General features: G+C 48.0%; 1 protein-coding gene across 1 annotated transcript in view; it reads right to left on the bottom strand.

Annotated features, from left to right (window-relative positions):
• Nucleotides 1-21,536, bottom strand: part of COL5A1 (collagen, type V, alpha 1) — a 128,398-nt gene that overhangs the window by 102,310 nt on the left and 4,552 nt on the right. Inside the window, exons 3-5 of the mRNA XM_009892325.1 lie at nucleotides 19,474-19,641; nucleotides 13,050-13,263; nucleotides 12,271-12,433 (exon numbers count right to left, since the gene is read on the bottom strand). Of these exons, the coding sequence (XP_009890627.1) occupies nucleotides 12,271-12,433; nucleotides 13,050-13,263; nucleotides 19,474-19,641 (545 nt within the window). The remainder of the gene's footprint in view (nucleotides 1-12,270; nucleotides 12,434-13,049; nucleotides 13,264-19,473; nucleotides 19,642-21,536) is intronic.

The following is a 21,536-nucleotide window of genomic DNA, read 5'->3' as shown; positions in this document are numbered from 1 at the left end:
GGAAAGAGAAGGTCTAGGCAAGGTGGTGAACGGTCTCAGGAGAGCCTTGAGGAGCAGACAGTCTTGGTACAGAAAAGGAGGAGGTGGCAGGAAAGAAATCCAGCCCAAGGTCTCCATCAAACATCCAGCCATGACCATCCACGACGGTCAAACACAGCCGACGGCGTTTCACAGCTCCATCAGACAATTCACACCACTGCTACAGGGGCAGGGAGAGCAACCCGGGGCTGCTTTGTGGACTTCCCATCCTCTCCCCTCCTCGCTCCCTAAACACTTCCCAAACTCCAGTACGAAACCCCAGGTGAGTCCTCAGACAGCTCCGGAGCCCACGGCTCATTTTGGAAAGCCTCAGCCTCCCCCGCTCTGGGCTCACTTCCATCGCCGAAGGGTGGCTCTTTGCTCCTAGCAGCACATCGGGGCTTCCTGCTCCCATCCCACAACAGCTGGAGCTCTTCTGAGCACTAAGGTACCTAAAAGCTGCACACTCTTGCTTTTACTCTTTTTTTTTTACCCCCCCCTCCCTCATAGCTGAGTTAATCTGGAAGCTGAGCTGCCGTTTTCTCAGTCCCACAGATGGGCTTTCCATCCCCCGACTGCCACAACCCCAAGATCCACCCCTGAGGTTTTATCCTCAGCCCTCCGCGCTGAGGTGGCTCAGGATCAAGGGGTTTGTATATACAGAGGCTTTTAATCAGGACTTGGAATGTTTTCTGCCCCAGGAGGTAAATACAGAATCCAGGTTTTATGGATTAAAGGGAATAGGGGAAAAATAGACCTGGCTGCCAAAGTTATCTCAGGATATAAGTGGGATTACATGCTTAGCCGTGGGGATATCTGCTGACACACTCAGAATTTAACTTAACACCAAATTTTGGTTGGGAAAGAATTTTCCTGCATTTGGCTGACAACAATCACCAAACCATGGGGCACTGAGCAGGACACATCTGCTGGGACCACCCGAGAAGGAAGCTTTTGTGCAGGTTCCTCTTGCTATTTCCCACCATTGCTGCAAATTCGGCTGCTCAGGAAAGAGCTGAAAATGGATAGCTAAACTCATGTGGACATGTAGGCATAACACCTCTTGTCCATACATCTTTCTCCGGGAAACTGGACTGCCTCCTTTGTCGATGTTCATACATCTCTCACCTCCGTACTCCAAAGTCTTTCTGCCATTATGATTCAACACTGCTAATTATCCGTGAAATATAATTTGGGGTTTTTCATTCTTGCACCTCCGTGCACCATCTCCCATCTCAAACTCAGCATTCAAAAAGTCTTGCGTTTTAACACAAATTCCAGCACGGCTCCCGTAACAAACCTAATTGGGCACTACACCCAAAGCTTTTCATCCCAGGAAAGGGAGCTGGGATTTTACACCCTGGTGTACACCCTGAAGAGCAGATGTGAAGTTCAGCCCAGAAACGTGGTTATCTGAACAAAACCCATTAAGGAACAGGAACGGATGCAGCGTGACCGGTGCGGCCAGCGGTAGCTGAGCATCGCAGCTCAGATTTCGGTATTCTGAGCAACAAGCTGGAAGAGGGTAAACATAATTTGCAGATAAATTTGCTTATGCAAGGCATCAAAGCCTCAGGAAAACCTTGCGATGTTTGCAGACATTCCAGAGCAGAGAACAGGGCACAAAAGTAATATTCACCGCAAATTCTCTCATCTCCCCACACATTTCGCATCAGTGGCCAAAGCACTGTTTGTTCAAGCAGACTTGACCTCCTGAACCACAGCCAGTATGTGGCTACGTGTGGAGAACAATGAGCCCACGGTTAGAGACTTTTTTCCGTGTTCTTGGAGGGAATAGAAAACACACATACACACAAATACACAAATCCCATCCAATATTCTGCACAACTCATTAGGAATGCCCTCTTCCAGCTCCCATCCCCAGGGTGATGTATTTATTGTGAACATATACATTCGATCCCGCTTGGCTCTGTCAAAGTAAGTCGTACACCTGCACGCTGGGGATGTCTGGAGTGGGCTCGGACTTTCCTTTGGGCTTTGGCAAGCAGCCCAGACTGCCTCGGAAAAAAAAAATAAAATAAAATAAAAAGGCCTCACCATGTGTAAGGAACATGTGTTTCATTTGTTCGTACCTAAATGACAAGGGAATGGGTTGAACACAAAGTCAACTAAGTGGTTTCTAGTTAGGATGGTCTTTTCTACGCTGGGTTTACTTTATTCTCGCTTCAACGAGAGGCTCTGCCCGTAAAACCCTTGCTTAGAGAAGTGAAGACTTCAAGCCGTGTCCTGCGAAGGCAGGACAATAGCAATAAAGCCCTAAATTTTAAAGAAACATCAGCTTGAACACTGCCGGGACAACAAGGACACGAGCCCACCTCCCTGCCTGACCAGCTTGTTGCAGGTCTCACCGTCCTCTTCCTCAAAGCAGTGGCTCTTCCCACGACTTTGGCTCAGACGAGTCTGTCCTTCCTATAACAGTTTGCTGCAACAATGCAAATCAATCAAGATTTTTGTACGCAGAAGAGGATGTTTCCCTGTCCGCAGCGTTCTGCTCCAGAAATGCATTTTTATACAAATAAGACTAATTGGCGTGTCATCTTCTGCGTAGAACAAGGATCCCAAATTAGCAGGCAAGGGAAAACATGCACTGATGTGGGCCAGTGGCACACTACCCCTCTCTGCTCTCAGTAGTCGCTTATACATATTGCACAGTGATGCTGCCAACAAAGTTCAGCTGGAAACGTCTCCCCAATAGCATGAGCATTTGGCTTTTCCCCCATGCTCAAGCTGAAATTATTTTTCTCGAACATGTCCATTCGCTCTCCTCTTCAGCGCTTCTCTAACACACTCCGGGTTCCCTTCGCGGTGCCTTTCCTGCTCCTGAAGCCCAGTCCTGCTTGCCTGCTCCCAGCAGACATCCACGTCCACAAGGCCACTGCAAACCTTGGCATGATGTCACTGGAGAGGAGCAGGTTTCCAGCATTACATCACCCCGTCTGGGCTCAGCAATCAGCCTCCTGCACCTCAGAGTTTCCATGGAACAAACCGAGCCCCCTCCTCCTCCCCTCCCGCTATCCGAGGGGGGAAGCAAACTACAAACGAAGCCGTCAGCCGAAAGAGTAATGACACTACACCTCGCAGCATCCATCATGTCTAACGAGCCTGCCTGGGTCGCTGCCTGCCAGCATTTCAATACAAATCTCTGCCAGGTGAACGTCAGGAACAACCAGACACAACTCCGCTCCCCAAACCCCACCAAAATCCCTGTGCTGGATGGAAATTGTTTTGAAGGATGAGCTTTGCCTTCCAGAGACCCCTCAGGTTTCCTCGTTAGCAGTTTCCACTGGTTACCCCACTCTGCAGGAGGTACCCCAGGGCAGAGAAAATCAGGCCACAGCCTGCCTGTCCTCTCTACGTCATGGCCCAAGCTGACAGCGGTGATGGAGAGCCCTGCGTGGTACCGCTTAGCATCCCTCCCACTGACAGTTCTCCCCGCTTCCTGCTCAGCATCCTTGCCCGTGCCCTCCGAAATGGCAAAAGCTCATCCAAACCAACTAGCCTGCAGGAGTCCCTAGTCAGGCAACCATCAGGCTCCAAAAACTACCTATTTGAACCATAATAACAAAAAACTTGTTTCATTTCCCACTTCAGTAGCCTGTGGAGTCATGGCACATCACCACTATTGTGACCACTGTCCAGGAGCCGACAGGGAAGCCAGCGGTTCCTCAGACCAGGGTGAGGTCTCTCATGTCCTTCACCAGCCATTCACAGAAGGCGTTAACCCTGGATTTTAAGGAGTCCCAAGTGCTCTGTATCCTCAGCATTGCTAACAAAATCACGAGGAGGGACCCCTCAACAAGCAACTGCTCAGGGTTGGGTGCCATTTCCCATTTAGAGCCACCACCGTCCTGTTGCTGCACTCAGGCTGGTGACCGGCGAGCGGGGCTCTCGGCAAGCTGGCTGTCACCACCAGGTTCCTCAGGGCTGACGGAACCCGCCAGCACTCAAGATATTCAGCCTATACCTAAGAATTCTCTATTAAACCACAGGCCAAGCTTCACACTTGCCCACAGGTAGTGCAGAGTGAAGCATCAGTTAAAAAGCCCTTACTCAGGGTGACACCGAAAGGACTAAACCCCCTTTCCCGACTGATGGTACACACCAGCGGTGAGGGCAGGACGGGCAGCCAAGCACACTGCTATTACGCCCTGCCACGCGTCCTGGGATTCTGCTTTCTGCCCATCTCCTCCCATGTGGAGTCCTCCTTTTACCTCCTCTGTTGGACACAGGGAATATAAAGTGCTCTGAACAACCGCAGCTTCCCCTTCTCGTCACCTCAAGGAAGATCAGTACAGCTTAAGGGCCATCACTCTACCTTTTTTTTATAAATCACAGCACACACCGTATGTGATGGAGAGCAAAGATCCAGAGAATGCTTATAAATATTTAAAGGGAGGTGCCGGGGAGATGGGAACAGTCTTTCTTCAGTGGTGCCCAGTGACAGGACAAGAGGGAACGGCACAAACGTGACCATCGGCAGTTCCATCTCCACCTGAGGAGGGCCTTCTCTGCTGTGAGGGCGGCAGAGCAGTGGCACAGGCTGCCCAGAGAGGTGGGGGAGTCTCCCCCTCTGGAGCCATCCCAAACCCGCCTGGACGCCGTCCTGTGCCACTGCTGGAGGTGCCCCTGCTCTGGCGGGGGGTGGGATGGGGGAGCTCCAGAGGGCCCTTCCAGCCCCCACCAGTCTGGGATGCTGTGATGGGTTATTCACGTTAACTAATGGAGGTGTCTGAAACTGAAATCCAGACTCCCAGCAGTCAGAACCCCATTTAACACAACATATTGCTGGAAGTCAGAAGCAGCTCCCACCCAGTAGGACACCCACTGCCGTGAAGGTAACGCTGAGCAGAACCCACCCGGAGATGAAACCAGTGCAGGTCCTCCTGTAAGACTGAGGGGCTTGACTCTGGACAAATTGCAAAAGCAGCACTAAGACCGTCCAGCTTCCTAGCTTGATGCTTAACTTGACTGTATTGAAAGATATATGATGCATAGCATAACTGTTAAACATCAATAAAAGCACTTTTATGTTCTCTTCAAACAGGACATTGTATGCTGTCGGAGGCCTGAAGGCATTCGATACCAGCAAACTGCAGTAATTATCGACACATGCCAATGCACAGTTTCTTTTGCAGTTTATGAAACAGAATTTAACACTGACCAAAAAAAAAAAAACAACAACCAACCAAACAACAAAACCCCAAAATCAAAAAAATTAGAAACATTAAATATGTGTATTCTGTAATCATGACTAATAAGGCTATGTCATTACAGGCAACCCTGACCCAGTCACAAAGCTTGACTGCAGTCCAGACGGCTGAACCGCCACCTACCCGTCACATCGAAATGGAAAACGAGAGTTTGAGCAAAGTGGACGCAAACAATTAATCTGATGTTTCCACCCAAATCCTCACTTTCCTTGCTGGCACCTGACAGACAGAGGTCAGACGCAATGGTGTCAGTTTAGGATTCAAATGAAACCACCTGAAGCCCGGACTAACTTTTACAAGCTGTTTTGCAATTCTTATTCTGGATCCAGTCCTGCCCCTCCCTCGGTACAGACACGCTGATAAAACCAGATGACGTCCCTGGGCACCTGTGTAAGACGATGCTGCACGCGAGACCTTGCCAACCGCGGCCAAATATCACGTTTGGATTTTGATTAGACTGACTGCATTGCTTGGACTCTGGCACAAAAAATCTCCCCATTAATTGCAAACCCAATAATTGTAGACGTTTTCTAGGCAGCGTTGCTCTTCTGGAAGAGCCTAGCTCTGTGATTTAATCCATATGTCTCAAGCGCACCATTTCGCTAAAGAGGATCCCTTTGAAAAAACAAAAGCAGAAGAAATGATGAGAAAACCAGTGACTAAATGGAGAATTATTGGGAGACTGGGGAAAGCTACAGTCATCTTTAATAAAGAACCCTAACGCTGGCTCAGAACCTTTTATTTTCCATCATCTCACACCATGGTATATGCTGGTGGTGTAAAACATCGACTCTTTGCACTCCCTGAAAGGCTCTACAGCAGAAGAGGTGAAATCAGATTTGGCAGGGCCAGGCAAGCAGGCAGCCAGCACTGGGAATCAGCTCTTTCAGCACTCTGCCGAGATGGGGAAAAATACACGGCAGCATGTATCCCTGGTGCATCTTGACAGAGAAATTCACCTTAGTAAAAACCCCTAATTAATTTAAAAAAAAAAAAAAAAAAGCTTTTTGAAGGTTAACAAGAACTTAATAAACATGAGCTCTGCCCAGTTCCTTCCCAGCCCTCCGGAGTAAGCCCAGGTCTTGCAGAACACGATGGGTGCAACGCCGCACTCAGGAGAAGCCTCACCGAGCTCAGTGGAGCCGTTAAGATGCTTCTGGTTTGAGGCTATTGGGGACCCTGTCGCTTCTCCCATAAACACATAGATAAGCGTTCCCATGTTTCCACCGCTCTGTTCACATTTGCACAAGAGCCTCCCGGGGATGGGAACGGCAGCAACGGCCGTGCCGAGGCAGGCATGGGTCTAGGTCTGGATCAGACACGGAGCCGAGGTCCCCACGGTACTTTCGCACCCAAGAGCTGAGAAAGTTTGCAAATATTGCAGTTACCACCGATGTGGCTTTCCCCACAGCCCCCCGTACTGGCAGCAGAGCTGTCCTCCTGCGGTAACAGAGAGGCTATCTGATATATTAACAGCAGATCTGCCTGCAAAAGGGGAGCCCTAAATCTCTCCATCCTCAAACACCAAAAAATACCGTAAGATGCGCCTACGTGCATAAGAACCCTATTTTGATTTGTACACCTTTCACTAAAGCAAAAGCTATTAATCCAACCTTATAACCTCAAAGGAGTCTGAGAAAAATAGTATACAGAAACCTTAAAAATAAGAGCGCTTTCCTGAGCTGGAAACGCTGGAGCCAAGAGCATGGGAAGGGAGGGACAAAACCCTGACGATAGTGAAACGAAATCTGGGATTATCAACCACAGCGATAATTGTTTTTTAAGTGTAAACAAGCCAGAAGATGAAAAGAGAGTTGGCATTTCAACCCGAGAGCAACACAGCACCTGAACGGCCCCAATGTCTCGGCTTAGAGCATTGAAGCATCTATTCTGCTTTGTCTTGTTGCGCCTTGAAACATTCAACGGCCCTAAGAGCACCTCTGGCATCCTGCCCGGGCCTTCTGGCTCACCCCGGCACAAATTGCTTTCCCTCCATTTCTGATGTCTTGATTTCACCAGTGGTCTTCCAAGACACAAAAGGAGGAAAGAGAATAAAAAGCCCCGTCCTTTCAGCATCATCCAGAGCCCAGCAGCGTGCCTGATCTCATCCCAGGACGAGCTTTGGCATGAGCTAATCGCAAACGCTTTGTCAGCCCCTCACGGTTTCGCCGCTTTGGCAGAACGGCGTCCGCAGGTGTCCAAGACCCTCTCACTTTGCACCTTGTTTGGCAGGATCAGAGGAAACCCACTTGGTTTTACGGTACCAGCTAGACCAATGAGACACAGTTACGGTACTCAGCTGGACAAAATAAGCTCCTCAGTAAAAGGCATAAACCTTCAAAAGCAATATACACATGCACCGAGCTTTGCCACTTACGGGAAAACTAGTTTCACCTACCCCAACACCAGACGCTCCTACAAACCAACGTTATTTCCAGAGGGTTAAAACACCAGTTAACTTGTGGGACAATCTTGCAAAATTTTAAACAGGTGAACCAAAAATAATTCACATCAAATCATCATCACTTGTCACTAAGTTACCCTCAGCAGTTTTACCAAAACCTACTTGTTTTTCCACCATAATTTTAACCATGCCAATGCCAGCTCTGCCGGCCCGGTGCCGAACAGCGCTTTTATCGACACAGCAGCCTCACACAATGGTCTCTTCCTGACAGATCAGAAGACAAAATGGGATTTGCAGCAGAAATATGGAAGACATCGCATACCGGGGACTTTGGCAAAGTCTGGACAAGTTTCATGTTCTTCATCAGCCCATCGCTGTAAGGGCCGGTCCGCAGAGTAACGCTAAGTGGCAAAACAGGCCTGGGCCACACATTGCTGCAGAAACCAAACTTCTACAGGGTTACAGGAGATGCTTCAAAACACCCTTGGAAAGGAGTTAAGTTCACCTAATCCAACCCAGAGACAGTAACGTTTACCTGCCACAGACATTGTGCAGCACTTTGCGTTCATAAAGATCCTCCACAGCTGTGGGTTATGGGGTTTCTCGGTTCGCTGCTGTCATACAGCCACTTCTGGGACTGAAACGCAGCACCAGCGACCTTAGCGAGCCAAGGCCTGAACTTTGTTTCAACCCACATCTGCTAAACCAGAACAACTTCTTCAGCCCGGAGCCGGCTGAACTTCTTTTCCACCAGACCACCGCAGCAAACGGCCGGTTGGAAAAGCCAACCCACGGGGAGGTGCCATCCAGTGTGGTCCTGGGACGTGGCGCTCAAATGGATTACGCGAGCTGTCACATCACAGCCTCGCCAGGCTTTGGTTGGGTGGGAGAGAGACCATATTCCAGCCCGATTGCCCACCCTGGTGGAAGGAGCAAGCCGCAGGGAGATAGGTGCTCTCCCCTGAACTCAGCGATGAGCTGGGCACGGAGCAGAAATTCCTCAGCGTGAGCATCTTCCATGAACAAGCTCAGATGAAAGCCCACAAAGCACCCAAATACCCCACGGCTGTGGTTGATGGGTACAATATGCAACAGAACCGGGCGTCTAACAGCCAAATAAACGCTCAAGCGAGCCAAGCATTGGTCTGAAGAGCACTCAACGCGTTCTCAGCTCTCACACCAGCACAGGCTACCGGGATCAGCACAAAGGCCGACGGGTCAGCCTCGGGCTCCACACGCTGCTGTGAGTGGGCTCACACTTCCAGTTCCTTGTTATCCACACAAGAACGGACAGGATGCTGCACAAAAAGGTGGCCCCCGCAGTAGATCGCAGACACCGAACCGGCGGCTCCCGCAGAGCATCGCGGCAGAGCGGAGGCAGGAGCAAGGCCACCGCATCACCAGGACATTTTGGAAAGCCTCCCGGGGTTTCAGGCAGAAGATGCTTTGCTTTCTGGGAAAGGGACTTTCCCAAACTTCATCCTCCCTCTATTCCTAACACCTAATCATTAGGCTACCCTAGAACTTGGTTTCTACTGTGTTTAAAAAAAGCACATCAAAAGAAACAGTTAATCCCTCTGAAAATGAGATACATCCACAGGTCTCCTGACTTCCTCCCAGTGCTGCTGTAGCCACAGGAGCACCGCGTACTACAGCCTGCAAGCAGAGCGAAGCGTTTACCCTGCACCATGGGCTATTTCTTTTCTCCTTCCCTCTCTCCTTGCAGAAAGCCCTTTGCCGCCTCACAACAGCATCCTCTCAGTCACAGCTTGAAGCCGGCCGCCACTTCCCAACCCCGGCGCGAGAGCCTGTCCTGACATTTGTAAACTTCTGTTTTGAACAACGGCTCAGCACAAAACTTAACTTGTATAACCTAGGCTCCGGGCTTGGCCCCTGTTCAAACCTCCCCAGCGGTCCCCCAGCCGTACAGAGGGACCCACACAGCCTCCGAACTAATTGAATTTTAATGAGAGGAAGTCGTTTTTCCACTGGAAGAATGTTGTGCTAGAGAGAAATATTTTGAAACTCCCCTAACCTTTCCTGCCAGGCTTTTTTTCTGCAGCAGAACACGAGCGGGGAAGTCCCCATCTGGGCCCTCGAGTGATGCCGCTTTGCTTCCAGCCCCAGCTAGACCTGGAGCTTAAATAATTACATCTTTCAAAATAAAACAAAAAGCATTTGGGGTTTTATTTGATTTCAGTCCTGACAAGGAGAATATAAATTCCCACTACTTAGAGCTCCTGCTGATCCGTGCTCAAACACAGCCTAAGCCCTCCCCGGCGCTGCCATCCATCCCACTCCCAAACCAACTGGGTTATTTTGATTTCCAGCAAAAGCGACAAACACCTAAGAGCCAGGCAACTCCCCGGGCGCAGAAGACACTGGGGAGCATCTTGTTAGCTGAGGTTTGCAGAGCGCTTGTCTACAGGACAGCAGCAGCTTCATCTCATCGTTCTGCATTCGGTCCAGAAATTAGCAGCTTTCCAGGAATCCATCACTTTAACACTTTACACCCATTTCCCGTTGTTCTGAGCCACAATTTTCTCTACACGGTTTCTGCGTAGGCTGGCAGATTGCAGAAAGAAGAAAGGAGGGACCAAAGGAAATTAAGTTGCTGAGATATGAAGGAAATTAGGTTGCAGTCCACTGCCTTCATGAAACCTATTAATTACATTCAGTTTAAAGCTGCTGGTATCTTGATTAGCATGTGTGTGAATACCCTGAAAGCCCTCTTTGTCTGATGAGGATGGCAAGAGAAAAAAGGACAAATACCAAAACCAGAGAGGTTTTTTATATATATGCTGTATAATATCAGTACACATGTTATAAGACAGAGGGAAGAAAACACTTGCTAACTGCCCAGCTGTCAGTAAGCGCCTGCAATGACCTTGTAGCTGCATCTTGTTCCCAGAACAGGCAACAGGCTCCAGTGGAGGGGAACGTTTGCTCCACTTTACCCCACCTCCCAAGGTCAAGGAGGTTCCACAAGCCCTCTGAGCTTGTACCCCCAGACAAGTCCTTTCCAGCAAGGGAGCTGTGGCCACCCCCAAGGGAAGGGCCAACAGCGGAGCATCGCCACCCAGAAACGTGTGTTCCCTTACCTGGCAGAGGGATCGGCAGCGCTAAACCCAGGTGAGCACTAACAGCCACCCGGGAACCTCTCAAGCTCCAGAGGTGGTTATGGAAACTGCGTTACTTTACAAAATGGAGTAGCGTAAAGCATAGGTTTCTTATCCAGTTTGGATGCGATACCAAGCTCTCTAAGAGGATCTACTAGATCCCCAGGTCCAGCAGCTCCCTACAAGAGCTCACTGCTTCATATAACAGCTCCGCTTAAAATACAGCATCCAGCGCGGCTGCTGAAATTTTTGGCAGAACATCCAACACTTGCGAAAGACACTCCAGTGCCCATGAAACCCAGCTTTTACTTTCCATTTTAATTGTTAATCTTCCCAGGGAATGTCTATTCATTTAATACTATTTAGAAGTTCAGCTCTAACTCTGTAACTGAGATTTTGGCAGCACCGTTCAGTCCATGCATTTTTGCTCTGCTTACAGCAGACCAGCTCCCAGATGTTGGTAATGTTAAACAGACTGGAACTTTCCTTCCAAGTGACAGCAAAATGCAGACAAGAGCTGGCTTTGCTACGGCTCTAATTATCCACCGATCGGAGATATTCCCCATCCCTTTGCTGGGTCAGGGAGGCCTATGAGATACAGCTCTTCCTTCCACAAAAATGTAAGTAAGGAGATGAGATCAATAGGTCTTCGTTTACACTCCATTGCACCAGCGCCGGTTTCAGAGAAGCAATTCTAGCTTGCAAGAAAGATCAAGGAGAAGATTCCCATACACATGAAAGCCTCAGAAGTGCAGCAGACCACAGAAGTTGAGATTGCCAGTGAAATGCATATATTAAACTAGCTGCTGAACTATGGGAAGAACTTCTACCATATGTACCTTGTCTATAAATAACCCTCTATCTCTCTGCTTAAATCAGAGGAGCTCATGGGAACATGCCACCCATCGCAATTTTGGTTTGCTTTTTAAAAGCAGTTGCTGTGTGGGAGGTGACAGGGCTGCCAAACAAGCTGTCGAGGAGAGTCCCCTTATGGCATGGTGCAAGAAACCAAGAATCAATGGCCAACGTGTGGGAAAAGCACAAAGTCCTATAGCCTCAGAGTGAACTGCCACTTGCAAGGGAGCTGCTTTCCTCGGCCTTCATTTACTGCCCCTGCAACATTATCTAAATCATTACATGAGGATGAATGAAAACGCTGTGAGCCCTTCCCATGCTAAACAAGCCAAAAGCAGAAGAGCTACAGACCTACAAGATCCCAGTGCAGGGACTGGTCTAGAACCCCAGCAAGGGCATGAAACCAGAGAAGCAGAGGAGCTCACTCCAACAGGTCATTTGGCCCACTGTTTTCATCGTTACTACAGAAAGCATTTACCTAGTCAAACAAAAACTTTCAAAAAATTAAATTGCATAAGATAGTGTTCTATTATGCAAAAATCTCATACAAGTTTTAAAAGTGAGCTGTAAATACCTCATCAACCAGAAGCCAGCTCATCGTCTCTGTGGAACATCTCCAGAGCTGTTCAATGTCATGACTTACCTCAAAGACTTCCTCATCCAATATCCTTGTTCCAAATACAATGATGCCGTTAACGTCAATGATGGGATGGTCACTTCGGTCCAAGAACTTGGTTATCTTCTTTTTACAGTCCAAAATCAAGGTGACATTTTTCTTCTGCACACTGATAGCTACCCTGTGCCACCTAGAAGAACAGAGTCCGCAAACGTGTTAAACAGAGCCTTGGACTTTCAAGAACAAGCTAACGATTGTATAACAATGAAGCTTTTCATAAACTGATGTTCTGCAAACTCATGAAAATCACCCTTGGGCAGACCCCAAAGATGTCATTTGAAACAGGAAGGCTGTATTGACAGATGATGCCGTTCGCTTCCCATCCCTCCAAAACAGGCAGGAGAGCGCCAGTTCTGGCTTCAACAAGAGGCAGGTGACAAAGCCACACGGATAACTCCCTGGCTAATCCCCCTTTTCCACCCTCCTTACGGTCCTGCAAAAGGCTCACTGGGGATTTTGCAAGACAAACTGATTTCTTAAGGCCCTTTGCAGCAAAAGTCAACAGCACTCCTATCCCCATAGGAGCCAGACAATTTGCACCGACGGGTGTTTGGGACGTTTTATATATACAGTATTCATTCACCAAAGGGCAAAGTTCAAGAATGGGACACTTGGAAGTAGTCAAAGGTGTGTATATACATTTATATATACATGACTCCTATTTTACACAACGTTCAACATGCTGGTATTGATATAAACAATGTACTGGGTTTGTTTTTTTCCTTTGTGCACAAAATTTCACTTACTTGCCATCTGCTAGGTTAATGCCTCTAAAGAGAGGATAGTCTTCTGGGCCTGGCTTTCCTGTATGGTCTTCATACAGGAATACAGGAGATCTACCCATCTCCACACCAATTTGCTGGATCCCTTGCTCATTGTAAATTGAGATCAAGAAGGACTGACCTCCTTTCTTCGCTTTTACAGTGGTTAGAATGGAGAAGTCCTCTGGGAATGGGGAAGCTGGAGTGGAAAAGCAAAGAGGTTAGTCAGGTTTCCTTGAAAATTAATCCCTACAGAAACAGTCCTGTCATCTAATGACCCACAGGGAGACCACTGGTTTATCCCTCCAGATGTGTGCACATCAACCTTAAAACTTTATATTGGGCAGCATCTTAGTGGCCACATGAAGAACTGGTTTACCCCCAAAGCCTATTGTGATACGGGCTTGGGATGGGCTGCAACCCAAAGTAGACTGCACCAGCAAAGCCAGTGTAGAACAGCATCCTCCAAGGGTTACCTGCTCTAATGGCACATTAAAACCTCAGGTGCAGGACTGAACATCTCTGAAGGTCATTTGTTTATGATCAGAAAGCCTTTTTCTAGCCCTTATTGCAATCTGCCACAGAGCCAAAAGCCACCACACGTTTGAACCTACAAGCAAAGGATGGCGAGGGATCTACTGGTTTGGGATGAGACCATAGTGCTGGGGAAACAGAGGTTTTAAAAAAGCTGTTGGTTTAAATCTGTATTATTTGCACCTAACCCTTCCTTAGTGCACCCTAGAGCTTTTTAGGAGACAAGGCAAAGACTTTGTTTCCATGTATCATGAGGTCCCCAAATTAATTTAAGATGACAGAGGGACAGAGGAAATGAAGCATCCCGTGCCAATGAGGCACACACAATATTGAAGGGTTTTATTTAAGGCAGTGGGAAGTTGCATCAGGTTTTGTCTATTCCAGACAAGACAGAGCATTCTGCACCAACCCTGAAAGCCAAAGCCACAGACACAAAAAAATCTGAAAACAGAAATAAAACTGGCAATCAGTAGGAGATGCTAATTTGTCTGCATATTTAAAAGCATCTAACAAGTTTCCTAGCCTCTTCTCCTCTCAAGAAAGCAACCCAGCGTGATCTCAGGTGATTTGTCTGTATTTTTGCAAGGTTTGAAGGATTAAAGCCATTAACCTACGGAGCAGGTACGGTCAGTAGAGAGGCAATGCTCTACTCAGGGGAAGGGTCAATTCCCTGCGATGTCAGACAAATGAATTTCAAGCTTCAAGTCAATCTGGGCATCGAGTCACACCCTGGGCAGGATACAACTCCTCCGTTTGGGTTTTCTCTGCCATTCAGATTGGAAAGTTGCGCCTCCAGGCTTTCCAGTTTGGGCTCATCCCAAACAGGACATCTTAAAAACACCAGAAGCATTGGCAAAGGAGCTTTCTCGATCAAATGATTATTGGAGATGGGATCTACTGAAAGATTGGGTACCTGCAGGGCATAACCTCCTCAGACGCTGCGTTTCAGCAGCGCGAGACTTGCAGGGTATCTTTCCTTTAAGGTCCAGGCTTTCAAAAACAAGGATTGCATTGTACGGCTGGGTATCTGCTTGGGAAATCTTAAACCACGGGCAGGGCAGAGCCAAGTGGGGCAGCCCCGCCATGGGCACCGCGGCGTGGTGTGTGCCGGGACCAACTACGTGTGTGGCAGCCGGCGGCACGCAGGGAAGGGAACGACACAATGGATCGTTTTTAAACTGCAGATCCGTGGCCATATAAAACCACAAAAAGAAAAAAAGAAAAAGAAAAAAAAAGGAATGTCAAGCTCGGTGCCCATAAGCTTCAAATAGATTTCCTTCACCCCTTTAGGCTTTTCTTAGATGGCATCCCAGGGCTGCAGAAGGGATTTTGACCCAGGGAGGGGACTGGGAACATGGGAGTGGGGAATTCTTCCAACCACAGCAAGTTCAAACGCAAAGAGGCCGTGAGCTCACCCTCTCCTCTTCTGCCTGGGAGTTACTTTAACTCTTTTTAACAAACCAGCGTTTAAAACGCCTCTAGCTGCCTCGCACGGGGCTCCGCCGCTGCAGCGGAGGAGGCAGGAGGCATGGCCAGGCTGGGCTGCCCCAAAAACGCTGCTACAAACAGCCTGTGCAAACAGAGGACACCCAGGGGGACATCCGAGGATACCTACAGAGACACATTGTGTTTGCACCAAGTTATGTCCCTCACCTTAGTTAAACAGCGTTTGGAAAGAAGCATAAAGGGGTATTCTGAACAGAGGACTCACAGTCGGGTAATTAAATGCCATGATTATAGCCCGATTTCCCCCTAGGACACAGAGCCCGATATTTGGCAAAGGCAGGCATCCGATTATTGTGCCTGCCATAGGATGCGCTGAGCTTTATCTCCCTCCTGCTGTATACAAATCCTCCCGTAGCACGGAATCAAGACCATACGTCTTCCTGGTTCCAATTACAGGCTACAGTTTTGGGCCTTTTATGTAAAATAGTTCATGTCCAAAATTTCATTATGAATCCACAATACAGTACCTTTCAACTTGGACAAGCTGCCAACTCATTAAAAAGCTGCTTTTAATTTTTTTTTCATTATTATTAAAATGTCTCCATGGTGATGTGAGTTTCTCAACCCAAATAACCATAATGGATGAATTACAGCTGACATTACTCTGTTACTGCTCTGCTGTCCTGGCAAAATAACAATGCCTTCACTGTCATAGCTAGAAATGGCCCAGGCTTTTGAATGATGTATGAAAACGCATCCACACAGACAGCAATACTAATAAATACATCATAATAAATATACGAAGCACATAGAAATTGACCCCAATCCCCTTAAAGACAATGGAAACATCCCCCCAACAACAGGTTTGGGATTAAGCCCTTGTACTCGATTCGCATCTTCAAATGAGCTCATGCTGAGAGATGCTGCACATCCATCTCCGCTCTTAACGGCGCTGCGCCGAAGCTGAATTTGCTTCAGCATCGCTCTGTCACCCCATGGCCTCGTCCTTTCAAATTCACTACATGCAACCTCCTGCAAGGCAGCAAAGAGTTAAGACTCCAATTCTGCAGATGAAGCCATGGAAAGAGCCGAGGAGGTCCGGGGTGGGCACAGATGCCTCCACCCCATGCTGATGCCCTTAGCTCCACTTGAGCAGATTGCCATCTGGGGTACGCCCCAATATGCAAACCAGTAGAGTCACACTGAGTTTCTTCTCTCCCGAGTACCACAAGCAGGGATTAAAGGCTCTTGTGCAATCTCATGGTCTTCAAAACAGGGACAGCTTGGACACCTTCCTAACCCAGATCCTGCAGGTGTATCCAAACAGCCTACAATAAAGAGCCCTGCTGCTGGTGTGGGAAGGACAGGAAAGCTTTAGCTGCTTAATAGCAGAAAATCAGCAGAAACAATGAGCTGATCCAGTTCCTGACACAAACACAAAGCAGATCTGTTGCGTGAGGTGGTGTCATTTCCAGAGCCACTTTTCAAAAGAAAACAGCTCTTCAACGGTGTCACCAACTTCTGGCCTTTTTCTTCATCTGAGAAGGCTCTCAATTTTGCTACGGCTTGTTTCCCTCCGAGATGACTGTTCAAGCTATAAGAGATTTTTCGGCTCTTAAATATATACGCAGACACCCACAAGCAGTGCAGAGAACAGAGAGTTTGCTAGAAGAATGCAAATGACATTTTGCTGCCTGCCACTGAAAACTTTGCCTTTCTTGCCTCTGCTGGAGGAGCACAGTTTTGGTGGGAAGCAGAACTTATTTAGGGAGCAAGGACAAAGAGCATCTCAGCAGATTTTCTCACTCTTGTGGGCTTGAAAAAACAGACAAGCTTTTAGATATATATATATCTATCTCGCTTTGCTGGCTGTGGAAGCAGAATGCAAAGCCCATAAAATTACCATCTTAGAAAAGCACCGACTTCTAATTAGCACAAAATATTATGTGCGGTGTACATTTGCCGAGGGTGCTCTATAGCAGCGGGGGAAGGTTATGCTATAACCCACCCGCCTGTTAACGTGAAATCCCTAAAACCACATTTCCCCTGGTACATTGCACTGCAATTACTTTGTTATCTTTATCTCCTCTCACATTCATTTGGTGGTGTGAGCTGAAGTCACATCTAGTTATGGAGATTTACTGAGGAAACATCTGTTGATCTGATGGAAAACACTGGGTGTTCTTCACTTTGCTCTTCCCTTCTGATTTCTTTAGCAAGCAACAGAGTAGACTCAATGACTTTGGAAGTCCCCAGAGAGGGACAGAGCTGCTTCTAGCACCCCATGGTTGTCCAGGTGATGGAATGATTGAAAAGTTGCTTGATGGCACCAAGGAAACACCATCCAGATCTTCGCACCCAAGGAAGACAGTAGATGCAAACCAAGAACTTAAAGAGGACATACAAGTAGTAACATGGGACAAAAGCAAGAAAATCTCCTACAATGCCGAGTTCTTTCCTGTGACCACAATTCAGTGCTGCATGTTGTCTTGTTGTGTTAACCTTTGTTGCAAGTGGTGTCAGCCAGGTTCTTTGCTACATGAGCCAGAATACTCCATCCTTGTGTTTTTATATCTCAGGGTCACCACTGTTTACTGGTTTCCATAACACAATGGTGATCAGGCAAGGTCTCACAGTGGCTACAGCAACTCCTGGAAAGCTCTCAAATGCACTACAGTTGTATGTTCCAAACTGGAACCCTTTCCTTCAAGCGCTTCTGAGCTCGAAGGGACCAGTTGGGTCAAAATTTTGAGACATTTCAGATACATGTAAAGAATACACACAAGTGGTTAAACACACTCTGGTTGAGCTGATCTTGCCTTGGGAGAAATGGATGGACTCAGGGGTCACTGCAGGGCTCTTGCAGCCCGTCCCTGGGGTGAAGATTCCCCATATCCACAGGCACAGTCCTCTGGGATATGAAGGCACAACCTGGCAGACGGGTGCAGTTGGCAGTCAGGCACATGATGATATTATCTATAGTCAGAAAGGACTGTCCTGTCCTGGGCAGCAACCAAGACAAGGGTAAACTCTGTTCTGCACTTCTGCAGACATTGAAACAGGGCTTTGGCAAAACTGAGCAGCATCTTCGCTAAGGGTGGACCATGCGATGGAGGGCTACCAGCCCGCAGCCCAGGCACAGCTGCTCTCTTCTCCATGTCAGGCTCTCAGCTCGTATGAGAGACACAAGGTACGCTCCTGCTCACCACAGGCTAAATATAATTCACGTGCTTATTGTCACAGCAGGATAATAATGAAGGCTGAAAATAACCTTAGTGATAACACATGCAATAAAGGAAATACAGGACCGGAGGATGCAAGCGCATCGGCACTCCAGCCCCGGAGTCCTCGTTTAAGCCATTGACAGGCTGGGTCTGATAGATACAGCATGTTAATTAAAAAGCATTGGTTGTGGCATGCCACATTATCTCTGATTTAGCTAACGCATTTTGTATCATTAATTCTCTCACAAACACCAAAGGAGAACGTGTGTGCCTGTCCGCTTTGCTTAAGTCATCCACTGCTTCACAGACAAGTTACACACAGCGTCTTTCTGCCTCATTGCTAAACCTTCTGCAAAGGCACTTTTCTCACCAAACCTAGAAAATCCTACCGTGCCCACTCCCAGCGTCCCTGCGCTCCCCCGTGCGAAACGGGGATACAGCGGTGCTCCTGCAGGGCTTTGGAAGGAAGACTTCTCGTGGTGACTACGTGTTCAATGCCGAAGCTCTGAGGCAGTGAGTAGTCTGGGTCCGTAATGTGTCCAGTCTTTTTATAAGCACATTTTACTCTACAGTAGCGATTGTCCCTTCGCCTAAAAAATTTAAAAAACTGCAGTACATCCTCAGTGACAAATAAAATGGTCGGTAGCCCACATGCTCCTCAAGGGCTTTGTGAACCTAGTGGCTTTCTCCAGTGAACCTCCGATTTCTTCAAACGACTTTTCTTGGGACATCTGTTCTTGTGGGGCAGTCTATTATTTTTATATGGTGATTATTTGTGTTATGAGTGACACCGCAGCCACAGAATAAGACCCTACTGTGCTCGACGCTCCACAAACGCAGAACAAAACATGGTCTGCGTTCCTTTGCATCTTCCAAGTCTCTCTCCCCAGCTGGATGTCCCTGTGTGATAATGAGACAGCAGAAGCTTTCTAATATAGGAGGGAACAGATGTAGGCATTGGCCACATCTTCTGCAGTGAAACCCGCCACCATGTGCAAAGGCAACGATAAAAGAACAACTTACTGCAATGTTATTTGAGGGTTGAAAGTTTGCAGCCCCCTCAAACAGCAGAATCGCTCCCTGCCAAGGGAACACGCAAGCACACTTGGAAAATGAAGGAGTTACGCAGTGCCCTATATGTGCCTGCGGAATCTGAGCCAAGGATCAGATATTTCCATATGACAAATAAAAAGCTGCGGACTCACCAGGATACAGCTGCTTTGTCGGCGCACTAAGTTGAGCATCTTTTGTTACTCTATAAGCAACATCTGCTTCTTTTGAAGATCTTCTGCTTGTGCAAAACCCTGTTGTTTTTGTTATACCATCAGGTAAATTATGAAAATCTAATACCTTCAAGAGGTCTGCAGGTTCAGCTGTAAAAAGAAAAGGAGAAAACAAGAATTAGCAGGCAATAAGACTGGCATTTGCTCAGATCCAAGTTGTTATTAGCCTGCCTCACACAAATCGTTCATCACAATTTAAAAAGCAGATGAAATATGTTTTCAATGCATCTGCAAATACAATGTTAATACCGGCTTCAAGGCTCGGCCGCCGTGCGTGGTCAGAGACACCAATTCAATGCAGAGAGGACCAGCTGATCAGCTGTCTGCGCTAGGGCAGAAGGGAGAATATACTATCTTATTAGCTACAGTAGTTCTATTTTCTGGATGTCTTCACCCAATCTCCATCGTTCAAGCACATCCTGGAGATTAAGCATCAGACAGGAAATTCATGATCTGAGAGAAAGGCTTTAAATCAAGAAGTTGCCATCACGCTGAGGCAAACGTTTCCATTCTTTTTTCTTAAGCTGATCAACCCAAAAAGTTGTTTGGAAGCAAATACCCCAACAAACTTCCCCAAAGGATTACGCAAACAGCCCCACTATACGAAACAACCACATGGAAATTCACACCAGCGGGGATAACAGGTAAACCCACAGCCCTGCCTTGGGCTATGAACCAGTTACGGCAGAGCAGCATCCAGCCCAGCACGGTGCTTCGGTGCTCACGGGCTGTTCCTGCTGCCCACGGGCTCGCCCAGACCCCAGGAGGGCTTGTGCCCAGCGTCTAACCCTGCCTGGGGTGAAGGCAGGTGGCATCGGGCAGGGATGCAGCAGGCAAGTGTACCCCGTAACTCAGCCCAAGCCTGGGCAAATCCCATCAAATAATCCCCCCTCTCTGCCAGGTATTCCCTCCACCACATAGCAGTATTTCTGCACAACCACCAGTGCATACGAGCATAAAATCACAGAATGGTTTCCATTGGAAGAGACTTTAAAAATCATATAGGGACACCTCCCACCAGCCCAGGTTGCCCCAAGCTCCGTCCAACCTGGCCTTGAACACCTCCAGGGATGGGGCAGCCACAGCTTCTCGGGGCAACCTGCCCCAGGGGCTCACCACCCTCAGAGCGAAGAATTTCTTCCAAATATCTCATCTAAATCTCCCTTCTTCCAGTTTGAAGCCATTCCCCCTCGTCCTATCACTCCATGCAGCTGGATGGCCAACAAAACACACATGCCTCACAGAAGAGGAAAAATCCACATGGGGGTTTGGACTAATGATGTGAAGCAAAAGGCTCCTTTCCTTCGCAGCCCTCCTCCACCACATCCCATTAGACTCAGACCCTGACTTTCTCGCTGCTGCAGACAGCGGAGAGCTTGTCTGACACCCAGCGCTCCCCACGCCAGCAAAGGCAGGGCTGGTTCACCTCCAGATGTTCAGGTCTCTAAGAACATTGATTAAGTAATGCAAGCGATACGCCTCATTAACTTCCTAATCTGGTCTTGCTCATGTCAGGAGAGATGGTGTCCCCAGAAGTGGAATAACCAGATATGACTTTAAACGCTTAAAAGAAATTATTTTGAATTTTGACTCGATACTTGGAGCAAAGTGCTGTCAGAAAGATGAACCACCCAACTCAGCAAAGCCCTAGCAGAGCCCAGAGCAAATGTCTGCACGACAGCTTCGCTTAGCCTTGCCCGGACAATACATCACAACTGTATCCTTTTGCCACTTGAGCCATTATTTTCCCCAAAGATTAATATTACTCAGACCCTCAGGGACAGCCACACATTAGACAGTCTGATGTTTGCAGTGATACCCAAGACCAAGCCCCTGGGCTGGCTGCCCCAGCTGCCTTCAGCATCTCGGGGCATCTCACCACCCTGCCTGCCCAAGGGTGCAGAGCTTATCACCAGCTCCCAGAACCCCCACAAACAACCCAGCTGCATTCAGGAAGGTGTGTGGCATCACTGCTACCGCAAATA

Source organism: Charadrius vociferus, unplaced genomic scaffold (genome assembly GCF_000708025.1).
Source record: "Charadrius vociferus isolate BGI_N301 unplaced genomic scaffold, ASM70802v2 scaffold549, whole genome shotgun sequence".
Taxonomy (NCBI): domain Eukaryota; kingdom Metazoa; phylum Chordata; class Aves; order Charadriiformes; family Charadriidae; genus Charadrius; species Charadrius vociferus.
The sequence above is the reverse complement of the archived record's forward strand: the minus strand, read 5'-3'. Positions and strand labels throughout refer to the sequence as shown.